Source organism: Narcine bancroftii, chromosome 12 (assembly GCF_036971445.1).
Source record: "Narcine bancroftii isolate sNarBan1 chromosome 12, sNarBan1.hap1, whole genome shotgun sequence".
NCBI classification, from domain to species: Eukaryota; Metazoa; Chordata; class Chondrichthyes; order Torpediniformes; family Narcinidae; genus Narcine; species Narcine bancroftii.
The window spans coordinates 3900867-3917620 of NC_091480.1; the positions used below are offsets into that span (position 1 = coordinate 3900867).

General features: G+C 44.9%; 1 protein-coding gene across 3 annotated transcripts in view; it reads left to right on the plus strand.

The window, feature by feature from the left end:
- tedc1 (tubulin epsilon and delta complex 1) overlaps window positions 1–16754 on the plus strand; it is a 47389-nt gene that overhangs the window by 29461 nt on the left and 1174 nt on the right. For 2 of the 3 annotated variants that reach the window (XM_069905335.1, XM_069905337.1), the window contains 3 exons: window positions 1105–1192; window positions 6026–6251; window positions 11432–11522. In XM_069905335.1, coding sequence (XP_069761436.1) covers window positions 1105–1192; window positions 6026–6251; window positions 11432–11522 — 405 coding nt within the window. Of the gene's footprint in view, window positions 1–1104; window positions 1193–6025; window positions 6252–11431; window positions 11523–15987; window positions 16129–16754 lie in introns of those variants that run through there. The other variant, XM_069905336.1, reaches the window with a different exon arrangement.

Consider the following 16754-nt stretch of genomic DNA (forward strand, 5'->3'; position numbering starts at 1 on the left):
AGGAACATTTTAAAGTGTGAGATGGAGGGAATCCCAGAGCACAGACAGCTGTAGGTGCAGCGATTAAGTCAGACTGAAAGGATTATGAGCAAACTGGAGCCTTGTGAGGCTGGAGACTGGAGGGGGAGAAGGGCATGGAGGATTGGAACATGAAGGCTTGGCTCAATGGGGAGCCATTCGCTGTAGGTCAATAACCAGACAAACAACATGCATACAAGATGATGTGAATTAAGTCAGGTAATTAGTTAGTGGCAGATTTGTTGATGATAATAAAGTGGCTGGAGCTGTGGACAGTGAAGACAGTTGCCAAAGATTTCGGCAGAACTGTGAGCAGGGAAATGGTTGATGGAATTTCATAGAGAAATATGAGACATTGCATTTTGGCAGATGCAGCACAGGTTGGACCTGCACAGTGGAAGGAAGGGATTTGGGGAGTGTTGTTGAGAAGATGGATTGAGGAGTATATGTGTGACAGCTGGAGAGAGTGGTCAAAAAGGCTTTCAACACCTTGGCCTTCATCAGTCAGAGAACTGAGTAGAGCAGTTGAGAGGTCATGTTGCAGTTGAAAATGTTGATGAAGCCTCATTTGGAGCATTGGGTTCAGTTTTGATCACTGCTGCAGGAAATATTTTGTCAAGCTGGAGAGGGTGCAGAGATGATTTAGAAGGCAGTTATCAGGTCTCAGGGGGTGGGGGGGTGAACGTTAGAGAGAGTTTGAGCATGCTGGGGGTTTTCTCCTTGGAGTGCAGGAGAATGAGGGGTGATCTTGTAGAGGTATACAAAATGATGAGAAGAATAGATTGGATGTTGTCCAGTGATAAAGTAGTAGTAACCAGAGAATGTAGGTTTAAAGTAAAGGGAGAGAGATGTAATAGGAACCTGAGGAGTCACTTTAAATACAGAGGGTGGTGGGTGCATGGAACGGGCTGCTGGAAGAGCTGGTTTTATTGCAGTGTTGAAGAAACATTTGGTGAATACATGGATAGGATGGGTTTAGATGGATTTGGGCCAACACAGGCAGGTGGGACGAGATCAGGGTGGCGTGAGTAATCTCTCCCAGCTCTTCTCTGACTTTCTTCATGGATCAAACATCCTTTTTTGCAGGCCTCTAAAGACACTGCCCCAGAGGAGTTGGATAAGGGTGTCCAGCAGTTGCAGTCTGGCCTCTGCCAGCTCACAGTGACAGCACAAGGTGAGCAGACACCCCATGGTCCAGAGCCAGCCCAGCTCCATTGGATGATGCGCCTGGTACCCAAGTGGGCAATGAGTTCCAGTCACTCACCATGTTACCCGTACCTTGATGCCTTCAACTCATCCAAATTCCAATAAACCTCAACTCTGCCTCCTCCTGCTAACCTTTGACCCTGCTTTCTTGCACTAGTCTTTGGTCTCTTTTAACTGTCCTTACCATTGTGAACCACATTTCTATTAACTTCTCTTTTTCTTTGGCCAGTTAACTTGTACCAAGTTGCTGATCTCCAGTCCAAGGTAAAACAGTGCATTCTTTTACCATGTGATATGAGGTAAATCTTCTTTACCCCCACACACAGCGGGAGTAAACTGCCAGAGGAGGTAGATGTTCTTGAAGCATGCCGTGGGAGGTGGATGGATGAGGATTGTAAACTGTCGGATGAGGGCAGGGTGAGAGGAGTAGATTGCTCTCACAGAGAGCTGGTACAAACTGGGTGGGCTGAGATCGCACTGCTGAAATCTTTCTGTCATTTTATGCACCTTGATTAAATCTCCCTTTGGCCTCCTTTATTCCAAAGGAACATCCTCTGCTCATTGCCATCTGATGTCAGGGTAGACGCTGGCCTGGTGAACCTCCTGTGTACTGTCACACTCTACATGTGGCACGGGGACCACAACTGTTCTTCAGTTGTAGCCTTGTAATTTATACATCCAATGTGATTACCTGCTATTGTTTGAAGGCCCTCTCCCTTCAGGGATCGGAGAACCTGCTCAGATACTTACCCTTCCCAGTGTGTTATTATTATTTATCTTTATTAATTAACATGAAATTACATTTGTTTTAGATGTGATAGATCAGGGGTAAAAAAGGGGGAGGAGTTGCTCTGCTTGTTAAGGAGGACATTACTGCTGTGAGGTGGCAGAATGGTCTGGAGGGATCGTCCATTGAGGCTGTTTGGGTGGAATTGAGGGGTGAAGGAGGCATGAGGGTTCTAATAGGGGTGCATTACAGTCCGCCAAATGGGCCAAGAGAATTAGAGGAACAAATTTGTAGGGAGATAACGTGTATGTGGGAATCATAAGGTAGTGATCATGGGAGATTTTAACTTCCCTCACATTGATTGGGATACCCACATGGTTGGAGGGCTGGGTGGGCTGGAGTTCGTTAAGTGTGTTCAAGATTGTTTTCTGGATCAGTTAGTAGAAGAACCGACTCGGGAAGGTGTAATACTGGATCTCCTGTTAGGAAACGAGCTAGGTCAGGTATGGGACATTAATGTTGGGGAACAACTTGGGTCAAGTGATCATAACTCTGTTAGTTTTCTGTTAGTTTTAGGGAAGAGCAAAGAGGGGCCTAAAGTTGAGGTTCTGGATTGGAGAAGAGCAAATTTCGAAGGAATAAGAAGGGATTTGGGGACTATTGAGTGGGACAGGATATTTTCAGGTCAGGATGTAAATGAAAAATGGAGGATATTCAAAAAAGAAATTTTGAGGGTACAGAGCAGATATGTCCCAGTGAGGATCAAAGGAAAGGCTGGAAGTCATAGGGAGGCTTGGTTTTCGAGGAATATTGGAAATTTGGTTAGGAGAAAAAGGGAGGTGTTCAAGAGGTATAAAGAGCAGGGAGCTGAAAAGTTGAAGGAGGACTACAAGGAGTGTAGAAGGAATCTTAAGAAAGAAATTAGAAAGGCCAAAAAAAGGCACGAAGAGGCTTTGGCAGACAGAGTAAAAATAAATCCAAAGGGTTTCTATAGGTACATTAAAAGTAAAAGATTAGTGAGGGATAAAATTGGACCCCTTGTAGGCTGAGTGAGAAGTCAGAGGAAATGGGGGAAATTTTGAATGATTTCTTTGCCTCGGTATTCACTAGGGAAAAAAATATTGAACCAGTTGAAGCAAAGGAAAATAGTGGGGAGGTCATGAAGCATATAAGGATAACCGAGGAGGTAGTGATGGGTGTGTTGAAAAAGATAAAGGTGGATAAATCTCCAGGACCGGACAAAATATTCCCAAGGACACTCAGGGAGGCTTGTGGACAGATAGTGGGGGCATTAACAGAGATATTTAGGATGTCACTGGCCACGGGGATAGTGCCAAAGGATTGGAGGGTTGCACATGTGGTTCCGCTGTTTAAGAAAGGGTCCAAATGTAAACCTAGGAATTATAGGCCCGTGAGTCTGACGTCTGTGGTGGGCAAGTTGATAGAAAGTGTTCTGAGGGATGGTATTTACAAATATTTGGAGGTACAGGGATTGATAGGGAGTAATCAGCATGGATTTGTCAGGGGTAGATCATGCTTGACAAACCTGATTGAGTTTTTCGAGGGGGTTACAAAAAAGGTTGATGAAGGGAAAGCTGTGGATGTTGTCTATTTAGACTTTAGTAAAGCTTTTGACAAAGTTCCCCACAAGAGGTTAGGAAAAAATGTGGAGGCATTAGGTATAAATAAGGAGATAGTGAAATGGATTCAGCAATGGTTGGATGGGAGGTGTCAGAGAGTAGTGGTAGAAAATTGTTTGTCCAATTGGAGGCCGGTGACTAGTGGAGTTCCTCAGGGATCGGTCCTGGGTCCACTATTGTTTGTTATATATAAACGATCTGGAAGTAGGGTTGGAGAGTTGGGTAAGCAAGTTTGCGGATGATACAAAGATTGGTGGTGTAGATTAAAGGGTGATTTAGGAAGGCTGGAGGAGTGGGCTGAGAATTGGTTGATGGAATTTAATACAGATAAGTGTGAGGTGTTACATTTTGGAAAGGCAAATCAAAATAGGTCATATGCATTAAATGGTAGGCTATTGAGGAGTGCAGAGCAACAAAGGGATTTAGGAATTGTGGTAAATAGTACCCTCAGGGCTGATACTCAGGTAGATGGTGTGGTGAAGAAGGCATTTGGAATGTTGGCCTTCATAAATCGGAGTATTGAATTCAAGAGTAGGGAGGTTATGATGAAATTGTACAAGGCATTGGTGAGGCCAAATTTGGAATACTGTGTACAGTTTTGGTCACCAAATTATAGGAAAGATGTAAACAAAATAGAGAGAGCGCAGAGAAGGTTCACGAGAATGTTGATAGGATTTCAAGGTTTGAGTTACAGGGAAAGGTTGTGCAGACTAGGGGTTTTTTCTCTGGAGCGTAGAAGATTGAGAGGAGACTTGATCGAGGTGTTTAAGATTTTAAAAGGGACAGACAGAGTAAACGTGGATAGGCTTTTTCAATTAAGAGTGGGAGATTCAAAAAACTAGAGGGCATGGTTTAAGATTGAAGGGGGAGAATTATAAGGGGAACATGAGGGGAAATTTCTTTACGCAAAGGGTGGTAGGGATGTGGAATGAGCTTCCGGCAGACGTGGTTAAGGCGGGATCATTGGTTACATTTAAGGAAAGACTGGATAGTTACATGGAGAGGAGAGGACTGGAGGGGTATGGACCGGGTGCTGGTCAGTGGGACTAGGAAGGTGGGGATTTGTTACGGCATGGACTAGTAGGGCCGAACTGGCCTGTTCTATGCTGTAAGTTGTTATATGGTTATGGTTATATGGTTACAGCATTGATCTAGAAAACGAGAACCTAGTACATTGGGATAGGAGCAGCCCCTGACATTTGCCAGAGAAAGGATCTCTTCTGCATCATTACAGATCCACAGTGGTTATCTCATTCCCTGCAGACAGGCTGCAGTTTGGCTCTTTTGGCTTGCAGCTTTACCCTTCCCAGTTACAATTTACCTTTTAACTTTGCCTCCCATCTCCAAATATGTTAGAACATAGAACAGCGCAGCACAGGAATGGCCTTTTCAGCCCAAGTGAACTGTGCTGAACATGATGCCCAAATTAAACCAACACACTGTTGCTTGCTCATGATCTTAACCCTCTATTCTCTGCAAGTTCATGGGTCTTTCTGGAAGCCTGTCATATCTGCTTCTCCACCATCCCTGGTCGCCTGTTCCAGGCACATAACACTATGTAAAATAAAATTTGACCTCCCTTCCTCCTTTCTCCCCCCAACACCCCACACTTTAAATGCATGTCCCCTAGTGAGACATCTTTATCCCTGAGGAAAAGATTCTAATCATCCACCCTCTCATTGCTGCTCATTACTTTATAAACTTCTATCAGGTCTCCCAATACTCCAGAGAGAACAGTCTGTCCAACCCCTCCCTGTTGCTCAGACCTCTAAGCAGCATTCAGGTAAATCTCTTCTGTACCTTTTCCAAAGCCTACACATCCTCCCTGTAATGGGGGCAATCAGAATTCCACACAACACTCCATGTGCGGCCCAACCAAAGTTTTATATAGCTGCAATGCGACAACCCTCCATCCAGTGATGTCACGCATTCCATGTACTTGTTTCAACCCTCTCTGCGTATGTGGTAATTTTCATGGTACTTTCGACCTATACATCAATGTTTTTAAGAGTTCTGCCATTATACTTTTCCCTTACATTTGACCTCCCAAAGTGCAGCAGCTCATATTTGTCTGGATAAAACGCCACCTGCCAAATAGAAACAAAAAATAGGTGCAGGCCCTTCAAGACGACCACTATTCAATATAATCGTGGCTGCCCTTCCCTCATTTTACTATTCTCTGCCTTAAATCCTGTGCCATATTTCTGATCAGCTCATTACAGTCACAAGGATCACATCTTTGTCAAATTTCATGGCCCTTTGGGTTTCGATATCTTGGATGATGATCCCTGGGAGGTATTACAAAAGTAAACCTGGTCCTTTCCCTCTGGGAAAATGAGAAGTGATCGCCACCAAATGCACAAAATTCTTCACAGGGTAGATGTCGGCAGGATGTTGCACCGTGTTTGACCAACTATTATTTTTATCTTCACAGATGCGAATTCATCCCCTGCACTGACGCAACACTGTAGGCCAAACTGCGGTAGCCAGTTGTGCAGCTTCCCATTCAATTCCGGTGTTCCCAGGGGAGGAAGCGATGACTCCGCAGAAACGCAGAGGGTTGAGCCCGGAGCCTCCAGCACACCACCCCAGGGTCTGAAACATGACATTAATGCTTGTCCTAGTGACACTGAGGAGGAACATCTTAAAGGAGTTCTGAGGTAAGAGCCTAGGTTTAAGTTTAATTTTACGGTCTCTGAGGCAGATGCTGATGTTGACCAAACAGGATGGTCGAGGCTGGAGCCTGCACAAAGTGAACAGCTTGAGGATTTTGAATGTTCTGCTTCCAAACCCTTGCAAAAAAAGAAAAGTAAAACCCGGAAGAACAAACCTGCAGCTGGACTGAGAGATCAGAAGAAGCTGAGCCACAACAGTCAGGGGGAAGAGGTGAACTCTGCAAGTCTAAAGCAGGAACACAGCCTGGTATGGAAACTGGCGTATGGCCCAAGGAACCGCTGGTAACAACTCGTGGGGAAGGAGGTGCATGGGTGCTCCAGGCTTACACCACTTACTGATTGACCCAGTCAATGAGTTCATTGTAGCCCAGAATAATGAAACACAAAGGAAGGCTTGCATTCCTATAGTACCTTTCACATCTCATTCACAGAGGCTCAATGAGCTTTAAATCCGACATGCAAACTGCTGCAGGTTCTGTAAATCGGAAATGTAAACTGAAAAATTGCTGTAAAGGAGTAGGAGTAGTATCAAGGGGTATGGGCCATACATACACAAGTAATGAGACTAGCTTGGGGAGACACTTTGGCATGCATGTTGGGCCAAAGGGTACGTCCCTGCTGTAAAACGTATGATTAAATATTCAGGTATCTGCTAACATCGGCAGAGAAAGAAAGTTAAGGTTTTGATCAGAGCAGAATAAAATTTAAAATAAGTTGTTTTTAAATTGTAGAGAAAGTGAGGAGGAAGAGGGAAACTAGATGTGACGTGTGGGTGGTGCCAGCTAAGAGAGTGAGGGTATGCGCAGAGGGAGTAGATCCTCTCCAGATGTCTCTGCCATCTCATCTTCCCTACCCCCATGCACCATCCCAGACCTTCAATCCTGGGTTGCTCACTTTTGATGGAGACCACCAACCTGAAGCATTCCCATTTCTCTCCACTGATGCTGTCTGACCAGCTGTGCATTAGCTGCTGGTTTTGCTTTTAAACAACACATGGATTTCTGAGTGCGGTCACTTTCATGGGAAAGTGTTTGATTGGCCAAGACTATCACAGGCCAAATAGTGACCATTATCTCAACCTCATTCTGTTGCAAGAAATTTAAGTACATCAGGCCACTCTGATGGACTTGTTTTAAAATAGGTTGGTGGGACATGCAGATGACTTAGTAACATAAAGTAGAGGGGTTGACTGTAAGTTAGCTGATGACACAATAATTGGACTTGTTGATAGCACAGAAGACCATTGCAGATAAGAGCAGAAGTTGACCACCTGGCCCGTCGAGCCTGCTCTGCCATTCACTAATGTCATGGGTGACCTGACCATGGGCTCTGCTCCATAACCTGTAATTTCTGATGATGCAAAAATCTGTCAAACTGTCCCTATAATATATTCAGTGAATCAACCCTTTGCTGCTTCCTTGGAGAGAGAATTCCACAAATTCCTCTCTCTGATGAAAGCAGTTTCTCCACATCTCTATCCTTAGCCTCAACATTCGAGTTGTATGTCCTCTAGTTCTAGTCGCACTCACCAGTGGAAACAACTTTCCTGTCTATCTTATGTATCCATAGAATGCTACAGCACAGAAAACAGGCAATTTGGCCTCTCTAGTTTGTTCTGACCATCATCTCATTAGTCCCATTGACCTGCTCCCATTCCATAACCCTCCAAACTTCTTCCATCCATGTATCTATCCAATTTATTCTTAAAACAAGATCGAGGCCGCATTCACCACATCATATGGCAGCTCATTCCACACCCACTACCCTCTGAGTGAAGAACTTCTCCCTTCAGTTTAAAACTATAAGTGCTCATACTTATCTTCCCCACCCAATCTAAGTGGAAAAAGCCTATTCATGTCCATTCTGCCTATACGTCTCATAATCTTGTAAACCTCAATTAAATCTCCCCTCATTCATCTTCGCTCCAAGGAATAAAGTCTTAACCTGTTTAATCTTTCCCTGTAACTCATCTGAAGACCCAGCAACATCCAAGTAAATCTCTGCAGTCTTTCAATCTTATTAATATCCTTCCTGTAGTTAGGTGCCCAGAACTGTACACAATATTCCAAATTTGGCCTCTCTAATGTCTTTCCCTTTCATTATTTTACATATTTTTATGAGGTCACCACTCATTCTTTTGAATTTCAGTAAGTCGAGTCCCGGAAGACTGAATCTCCTCATAGACTAACCCCTCATCTCTGGAAACACCTTGGTGAACCTCCTCTTCACCACCTCTAAAGTGAGTCTTATTCTCTATCCAGTAAGGAGACAAGAACTGCACGTAGTACTCCAGGTGCAGCCTCCGTTCCAGCAGAATCTCCTTGCTCTTAAATTCAATCCCTCCAGCAATGAAGACCACCATATCATTTGCTTTCTTGATCACTGTTAGACCTGCAAATTAAGCTTTTGTGATTCAAGAAGAAGATGGACTTCTAAGTCCATCTGGACAACAGCATTGTGGTCATAGTGAGGAAGGTTGTTGAAGTGGGTTGGAAAGATAAGGAGGTCCTGCAAGGAGAGCTCAGGGAGTTAGGTGCTAGGTTGGCGGACAAGACCTCCAGAGATGTGATCTCAGGATTGCTGCCCATGCCATATTATGGAGGATAATGCATTTTAACACGTGGCTAAAGACATGGTACAAGGGGAGAGTTTCAGCTTTCTGGATCGTTGGGCTTTCTTCCAGGGCAGGTAGGGCCTGTTCTGACAGGTTGGTTAGCATCTGAATTGGTGGGGGACTACTATACGGGAAAGTTTGCTAGTGCTGCTCCGATTAGTTTAATCTAGATTTGCAGAGGAATGGAAACCAGAGCAAATAGGAGTGGAGGAGGATAAAGATGATGTGAAAATTGTATGTTCACTTTGAAGTCAACAGGTTGCGTGTGGTGGAAATGCTTCTATTTCTTTTTTTTTTTAATTTTTTATTTTTCACACTATAAACCACATTGATCAAGATACATACATTTTTCTTTTCAAATATATACAGTGTCGTTTTCTCCCCTCCCACCCTCCCTACCTCCCCTCCCATTCATTTAAAGTTCAGAATCTAAGATACAGGTGCTTCTATTTCAATGCAAGGAGTATTATAGGAAAGGCAGACGAGCTTAGAGCATGGATTGGCACGTGGAATTATGTCATTGTAGCCATTAGTAAAACTTGGTTGTAGGAGGGCCAGGACTGGTAACTCAATGCTCCAGGCTTTTGTTGCTTTAGACGTGATAGAATGGTGGGGATGAAATGGGAAATTGCTTGTCAGGGAAATTAACACAGCTGTGCTCAGGCAGGACACATCAGAGGGCTCGTCTACTGAGGCTATATGAGTGGAGCTGAGGAACGGGAACATAATGACCACACTCATGGGGTTGTATTATAGACCAAATAGTCAAAGAGAATTGGAGGAGAAAATCTCCAGAGATAGCAAACTGCTGCAGGAAACACAAGGTTGTGATAGTAAGGGTTTTTAATTTTCCACATACTGACTGGGTCTCCCACATTGTAAAAGGGCTGGAGTTTGTCAAATGCCCCCAGATGAAACATAGAAGCTCCCTCATCCTCACCTACCACCCCAACAGCCTCTGCATCCAATGCATCTGCCAGAATTTCCATCACTTACTACAGGATCCCTGCACCAGATACAGTTTTCCTTCTCCTCCCCTCTCTGTCTTCCGCAGAAGACCACGATTCCTTCGTGGACTCATCCTTCCCCACCCATCGCACCCCTGGCATCTTACCCTGTGCCCACACCTCCTCCATCACCATGGTCTGGGGCCCAAAACAGGCCTTTCACATGAAGCAACACTTGTACATCCAGAGTTCTTATTTACTGCATCCGGTGCTCCTTTTGTGGCCTTCTTCACATTGGAGAGACCAGTTGCAGACTGGGAGAAGCACCTCTGCTCCGTTTGCAATCACAGTGACCTCCCAGTGGCCAAACATTTCAATTCTGGGTCACACTCCTTGGTTCACATCTGTTCATGGCCTTGTGTACCACCCTGACCATCCACAGACTGGTGGAACAGCACCTTATTTTCCAGCTGGGCACCCTCCAGCCACATGGCATGAACACCGACTTTACTGCGTTCCATTACACCTGCTGCCTTCCTCCTCTCCCTTTCCTGTCCTTCCACTTTTCACCCACACAGCCCAGCCACCCCCCCCCATCGCTGTCCCCTCCCTATTATCTCCGACTTTGCCTTTCCCCTCCCCCTCCCCCTCCTACCCTTTTGTTTCAGATGCTTGCTGACATTTTCTCAAACTTTGATGAAGGGCTCAAGCCCAAAATGTCATGTATGCATCTTTGCCTTTGCTACATAAAGGACATTTGCTACATAAAGGACAGTTCTCCAGCATTTTGTGTTTTTACTTCAACCACGGTATCCACAGAATTTTGTGATTTTCTTTTTCCACTGAGGGTAAGTGAGGACGAGTTAAGAATGAAAGGGGAAAGGTTTAGGGGGAACTTCTTCATACAGAGAGTGGTGGGAGTGTGGAAAGAGCTGCCAGATGAGGTGATGAATCCAGGCTCAATTTTAAAATTGAAGAAGAATTTTGACAGGTACCTGGATGGGAGAGGTATTGGACTGAGCACAGGTCAGTGAGACGAGGCAAAAAAAAGGTTCAGCACAGGCTAGAATGGCCGAAGGGGCCCGTTTCTGTGCTGTAATGTTCTATGATTCTAAGGTACACCTGGATGTAGATCAGGTGGAGATATGGGTGTGAAATAATAGATGGAATTTGATCCCGACAAACATGAGGTGTTGCTGTATGATAGGTTACATGTAAGAGGAAAGTGAACAGCAAATGGCAGGGACCTGTGGATGCACTGATGTACAGAGGGATGTTTGGTACAAGTCATAGTGCATGCAACACCAGTAGAAAGGGTGGGACGTAGACATATGGCATAATTGGGCACAGTGGGCATACTCTGACCCACAATGTACTTATGTGGGCGTGATGTGATCCACTTTATTGTTGTGCTGGTATTCCAGCCAATGAAAGATGATTAGCATCAACTGGAATATCAAATAGATTATAATACAATAAAACACATATGATAGAAAACGCACAATAAATCAGGTACAATACAAACGTGGAACGGACAGGTCTGCTGTTGTGCATTGGATAGAGCTTGGTTGTATTGCTGTAATATTTCCTGTCTCCTCTTGCAGTCTCAAGAAGAACAGCTCCAACGAGAAGTGGACTGGTGCATCGAGCAGCTTGATCTGGGCCTGCGCTCACAGAAGGCCAATCGGAAACAAGGTATGTTCACATCTAGCCTGGTGGGCTCATTGCACTGGTGGCTTGACCTCTGTCTGCAAAGCTTCCCTTTCCAGGCAACGTTCCCCACGTGCCACAGCGAATCTGCAGTCACTGAGGGGCCCCCATCCATTCCAGTATCAGAAGAGAGGAAGGTTTAGGGGAGACATCAGGTAAGTTTTTGACAGAGAGTTAGAACATAGAACTCTACAGCACAGGACAGGCCCTTCAGCCCTCATTGTGCCTACCCATGTTTTCCTTAAAAGTACTAACCCTTCCTATCCTGTATCCCTTTATTTTTCTTTCATCCAAGTGCCTATCTAGAATTCTCTTAAATGACCCCAATGTTTAAGCCTCCACCACTATCCCTGGCAAGACATTCCAGGCATTAAAAAAAACACCCCTGATATCTCCCCTAAACTTCCCTCCCTTCACTTTATACATATGTCCTCTAGTGTTTGCTGATCCACCCCTGGGAAACAGGTACTGGCTGTTAACATAACATATAACAATTACAGCACGGAAACAGGCCATTAGGCCCTTCTAGTCCGCACCGAACCAAACACCCCTTTCTAGTCCCACCTCCCTGCACAATGCCCATAACCCTCCATCTTCTTCTCATCCATATACCTGTCCAACCTTTTCTTAAATAATACAATTGACTCCGCCGCCACTATTTCTCCCGGAAGCTCATTCCACACGGCTACCACTCTCTGAGTAAAGAAGTTCCCCCTCATGTTACCTCTAAACCTCTGCCCCTTAATTCTTAACTCATGTCCTCTTGTTTTAATCTTTCCTCCTCTTAACGGAAATAGTCTATCCACATCCACTCTGTCTATCCCTTTCATAATCTTAAATACTTCTATCAAATCCCCTCTCAACCTTCTACGCTCCAAAGAATAAAGACCTAATCTGTCCAATCTCTCCCTATACTCTAGATGCTTAAACCCAGGTAACATTCTGGTAAACCTTCTCTGCACTCTCTCCACTCTGTTTATATCCTTCCTATAATTAGGCGACCAGAACTGCACACAGAACTCCAAATTAGGCCGCACCAACGTCTTATACAGTCTCAACATCACCTCCCAACTCCTATATTCCATCCAATGATTGATAAAGGCCAGCATACTAAAAGCCTTCTTCACCACCCTATTCACGTGAGTTTCTACCTTCAGGGAACGATGTACCGTTACTCCTAAATCTTTCTGCTCTTCTGTATTCATCAATGCTCTCCCATTTACCACATATGTCCTGTTCTGATTCTTCTTACCAAAATTAAGCACCTCACACTTATCAGCATTAAATTCCATCTGCCATTTTTCAGCCCACTTTTCTAAGCAGCCCAAATCCCTCTGCAATCCTTGAAAACCTTCTTCATTATCCACTATTCCACCTATCTTAGTATCGTCTGCATATTTACTAATCCAATTCACCACCCCATCATCTAGATCATTAATGTATATAACGAACAACAATGGGCCCAATATAGATCCTTGAGGCACACTACTGGTCACCGGCCTCCAACCTGACAGACAATTATCCACTACCACTCCCTTTCAGCCAATGTTCAATCCATTTGACTATCTCAAAATTTATACCTAAAGACTGCACCTTCCTAACTAACCTTCCATGTGGTACCTTATCGAAGGCCTTACTGAAGTCCATATAGACAACATCCACTGTGCTACCCTCATCCACATTCCTAGTCACCTCTTCAAAAAATTCAATCAGATTGGTCAAACATGACCTTCCTCCCACAAATCCATGTTGAGTGCTCCTGATCAGACCCTGTCTATCCAGATGTTTATAAGTACTATCTCTAAGAATTTTGATCACTGGACCCAAAGTGCTCGCCAACACTAACCTCCGTCACTTGACCCATCCCATTTGCCAACAGTAGATCTAACACTGCTCCTTCTCTGGTCGGCACCTCTACATATTGTTGTAAAAAACTATCTTGCACACATTTCACAAACTCTTACCCATCCAGTCCTTTCACAGAATGTGTTTCCCAATCTATATGTGGAAAATTAAAATCTCCCATAATTACAACCCTGTGCTTATCACAAATATCTATTATCTCCCTACAGATTTGCTCCTCTAGGTCTCGGTCCCCTCCGGGTGGTCTATAATACACCCCTACAAGTGTAATCTCTCCTTTCCTACTCCTCAGTTCCACCCAAATAGCCTCCGTGGATGTGCCCTCTAATCTATCCTTCCTAGGCACCGCTGTAATATTTTCCCTGACAAGCAATGCAACCCCACCTCCTCTTGCCCCTCCGACTCTATCTCACCTAAAACAACGAAACCCAGGGATATTCAGTTGCCAATCACATCCCTCCTGCAACCATGTCTCACTAATCGCTACCACATCATACTTCCAAGTATCAATCCACACCTTCAGCTCATCCACCTTTTTTACAATACTCCTGGCATTAAAATATATGAATTTCAGAGTTTTCCCAATTTTTAATCCCTGTTTTCCCTCATCTTTAATAACAACATTATTTACTTTTCCTGCCAATTGTCCTTCATCTTCTTCCAGAGCATTTCCCTTCTCTATCACCTACCCATCCATATTCAAATACTTACTACAAACTTTCTTTGTTTGCATTCTAACCTTCTCCTTACTGCTCTGTACTATTTTTTTCCCTCCCCCCAACCATTCTAGTTTAAAGGATCCTGAGTAGCCCTAGCAAATACCTCTGCCAGGATTCTGGTCCCCCTGGGATTTAAGTGTAACCCGTCCTTACTGTACAGGTCACATCTCCCCCAAAAAAGGTCCCAGTTATCCAGAAACTTAAAACCCTGCCCCTTACTCCACCCCTTCAGCCACGTGTTAATCCTCCACCTCATCCTATTTCTATTCACACTGTCACGTGGCACAGGGAGTAATCCAGAGATTACCCCCTTTGCGGTCCTTCTTTTTAACTCCCTACCTAACTGCCTGTACTCACTTTTTAGGACCTCTTCTCTAATTCTCCCTATGTCATTGGTACCTACATGTACCACGACCTCTGGCTCCTGTCCCTCCCACTTTAGGATATCTGGGACACGAGCAGCAACATCCCGGACCCTGGCACCAGGGAGGCAAACCACCATCCGGTTCTCCTTGCTGCGTCCGCAGAATCCCCTATCCGTCCTCTTAACTATGGAGTCTCCTACCACAATTGCCCTCCTCTTCCTTTCCCTCCCTTTCTGAGCTACAGGGGCCGACCTCGTGCCAGAGGCACAGCCACTGTCACTCCCCCCAACCTTGATGTCCCCCTCAACAGTGCTCAGAGGCGTACTTATTGCTGAGGGTTACATTCACAGGGCTCCTCTCTGGCACCTTACTTTTTTTTGTCCCTCTATTGCCTCTCATAATCTTGTAGACCTATCAAGTCTCCTCTCATCCTTCATTCCAAAGTAAATGTCCCAGTTCTGTTAGCTTTGCCTCATAAGACTTATTTTCCAATTCAGGCAACATCCTGGTAAATCTCTACACCCTCTCCATAGCTTCCATATCCTTCCTCTAATGAGGTGACCAGAACTGAACACTATATTCTAAGTGTGGTCTCACCAGAGATTTGTAGAGATGTAACATGGCCTCTCTACTCCTGAACTCAATCCCCCTGTTAATGAATCCCAGCATTCCATAGGCCTTCTTAACTCTCCTATCAACCTGTGCGGCGACCTTGAGGGATGGATGGATTTGGACTCCAAGGTCCCTCTGTTCACATTCTGAAATAACTGACCATTAACCCTGTTCTCAGCCTTCTGGTTTGACTTTTCATAATCAATGGGTGCCTGGAATGTGTTGCCAGGGATGGTGGTGGAGGCTGAAACATGAGCCACATTTAGGAAACTCATAGACACATGGATGGAAGAAAAATAGAGGCTTATGAGGCAGAAAAGGTTTCGAATTTTTGTTGGTAGGAATATACAGGTCAGCACAATATCGAGGGCCAAAGGGCTTGTATTTGTCTATAGAGTTCTATGTTGACCACCCTTTTTGCCCATGTCATTTTATATCCTGGTATCCGTCCATTTACTTACAAATGCTGTTCTTGCATCGGTGTTGGCTTGCCTTACCAGGGCCAGAATGCCAATGCAAAACATTTGATGTGTGCCTAGATTTCCTCGTATTCTCTCGGGTGTTTTTAATCAGTAACCTTAAACTCATATTGTCTGGTTACTGCCTCGTCCCACCTTCCGAAACCTTAAATCCAAATACATGTGTACACACCCAATCAAGGGGGTGACTGAGTGGCTGGGTTTGTGGGCTCAGTGTGGCCTCTGACAAAGTTGAGTCTGTTCATGTAGCCTCATCTCAACTATAACACACTTAGCTGGAGGGGTTGCCAGGAGCAACTTTCTGTCAGGCCAAACACTGCCCCAGTCTGGGTCTTGTGGTTTCCTGAGTGTGCACAATTGGGGCTGCCTGTCAAATGGGCAATGTGACACCCCTGGACACCTTGCCTTGCAGCTGCTGGCGCCCTTCATGCTGTCAGAACCCTGTGCAGCGACAAGGCGCCACTTGTAAAGAAGCGGCAGGTGATGAGATCCATCTTTGGAGACTACAGAAAGAAGATGGAGGAGGAAAGGCAGAGGCAGTTCAGACTGATGCTAGCAGGTGAGAGAGATGTGGTCAGCCACAGGGTGGAGGGAAGGGGGACAGAGCAGGCGGAAGGGAGCAAGCACCGATGTACCCATACAGAGGCACAACAGTTCATGCTGCCCCCTGATCTGTGGCCTTCACAACTGTGGAGTTATCACAGAACAATACCACACAGGAACAGACTCTTCAACCTATCTGTGCTGAACGTGGTATAAAAATCCAACTAAAATTGTTGCTTGCTCTTGACCAATATCCTTCCATCCTTTATCCACATCTCAATAAGCTTCTTAAACCCTTATATCTGCTTCTACCTCTTACCCCTGGCAGCCCACTCCGGACGTGCTCCTATGTATATAAAAGAAATTGCCCCTCTCCTTTGAACATACTCCCCTCACCTTAAAGACATCCTATATTGCATTATCCTTTTACCCTGGGGAAACAAATACTGACTGTCCGCCTGATGGAAACCTCTCCTTATGATTTTATAAACCTCTATCAGTTCTCTCCTCAGCTTCTGACACTGAAGATAAAAAAAACCCATGTTTGTCCAACATCTCCTGTTACTCATCCTTCAATCCAGGCAGCATCCTGCTAAAGCTGTCCCCTTTCCAAAGCCACCACCACTTCCTGTAATG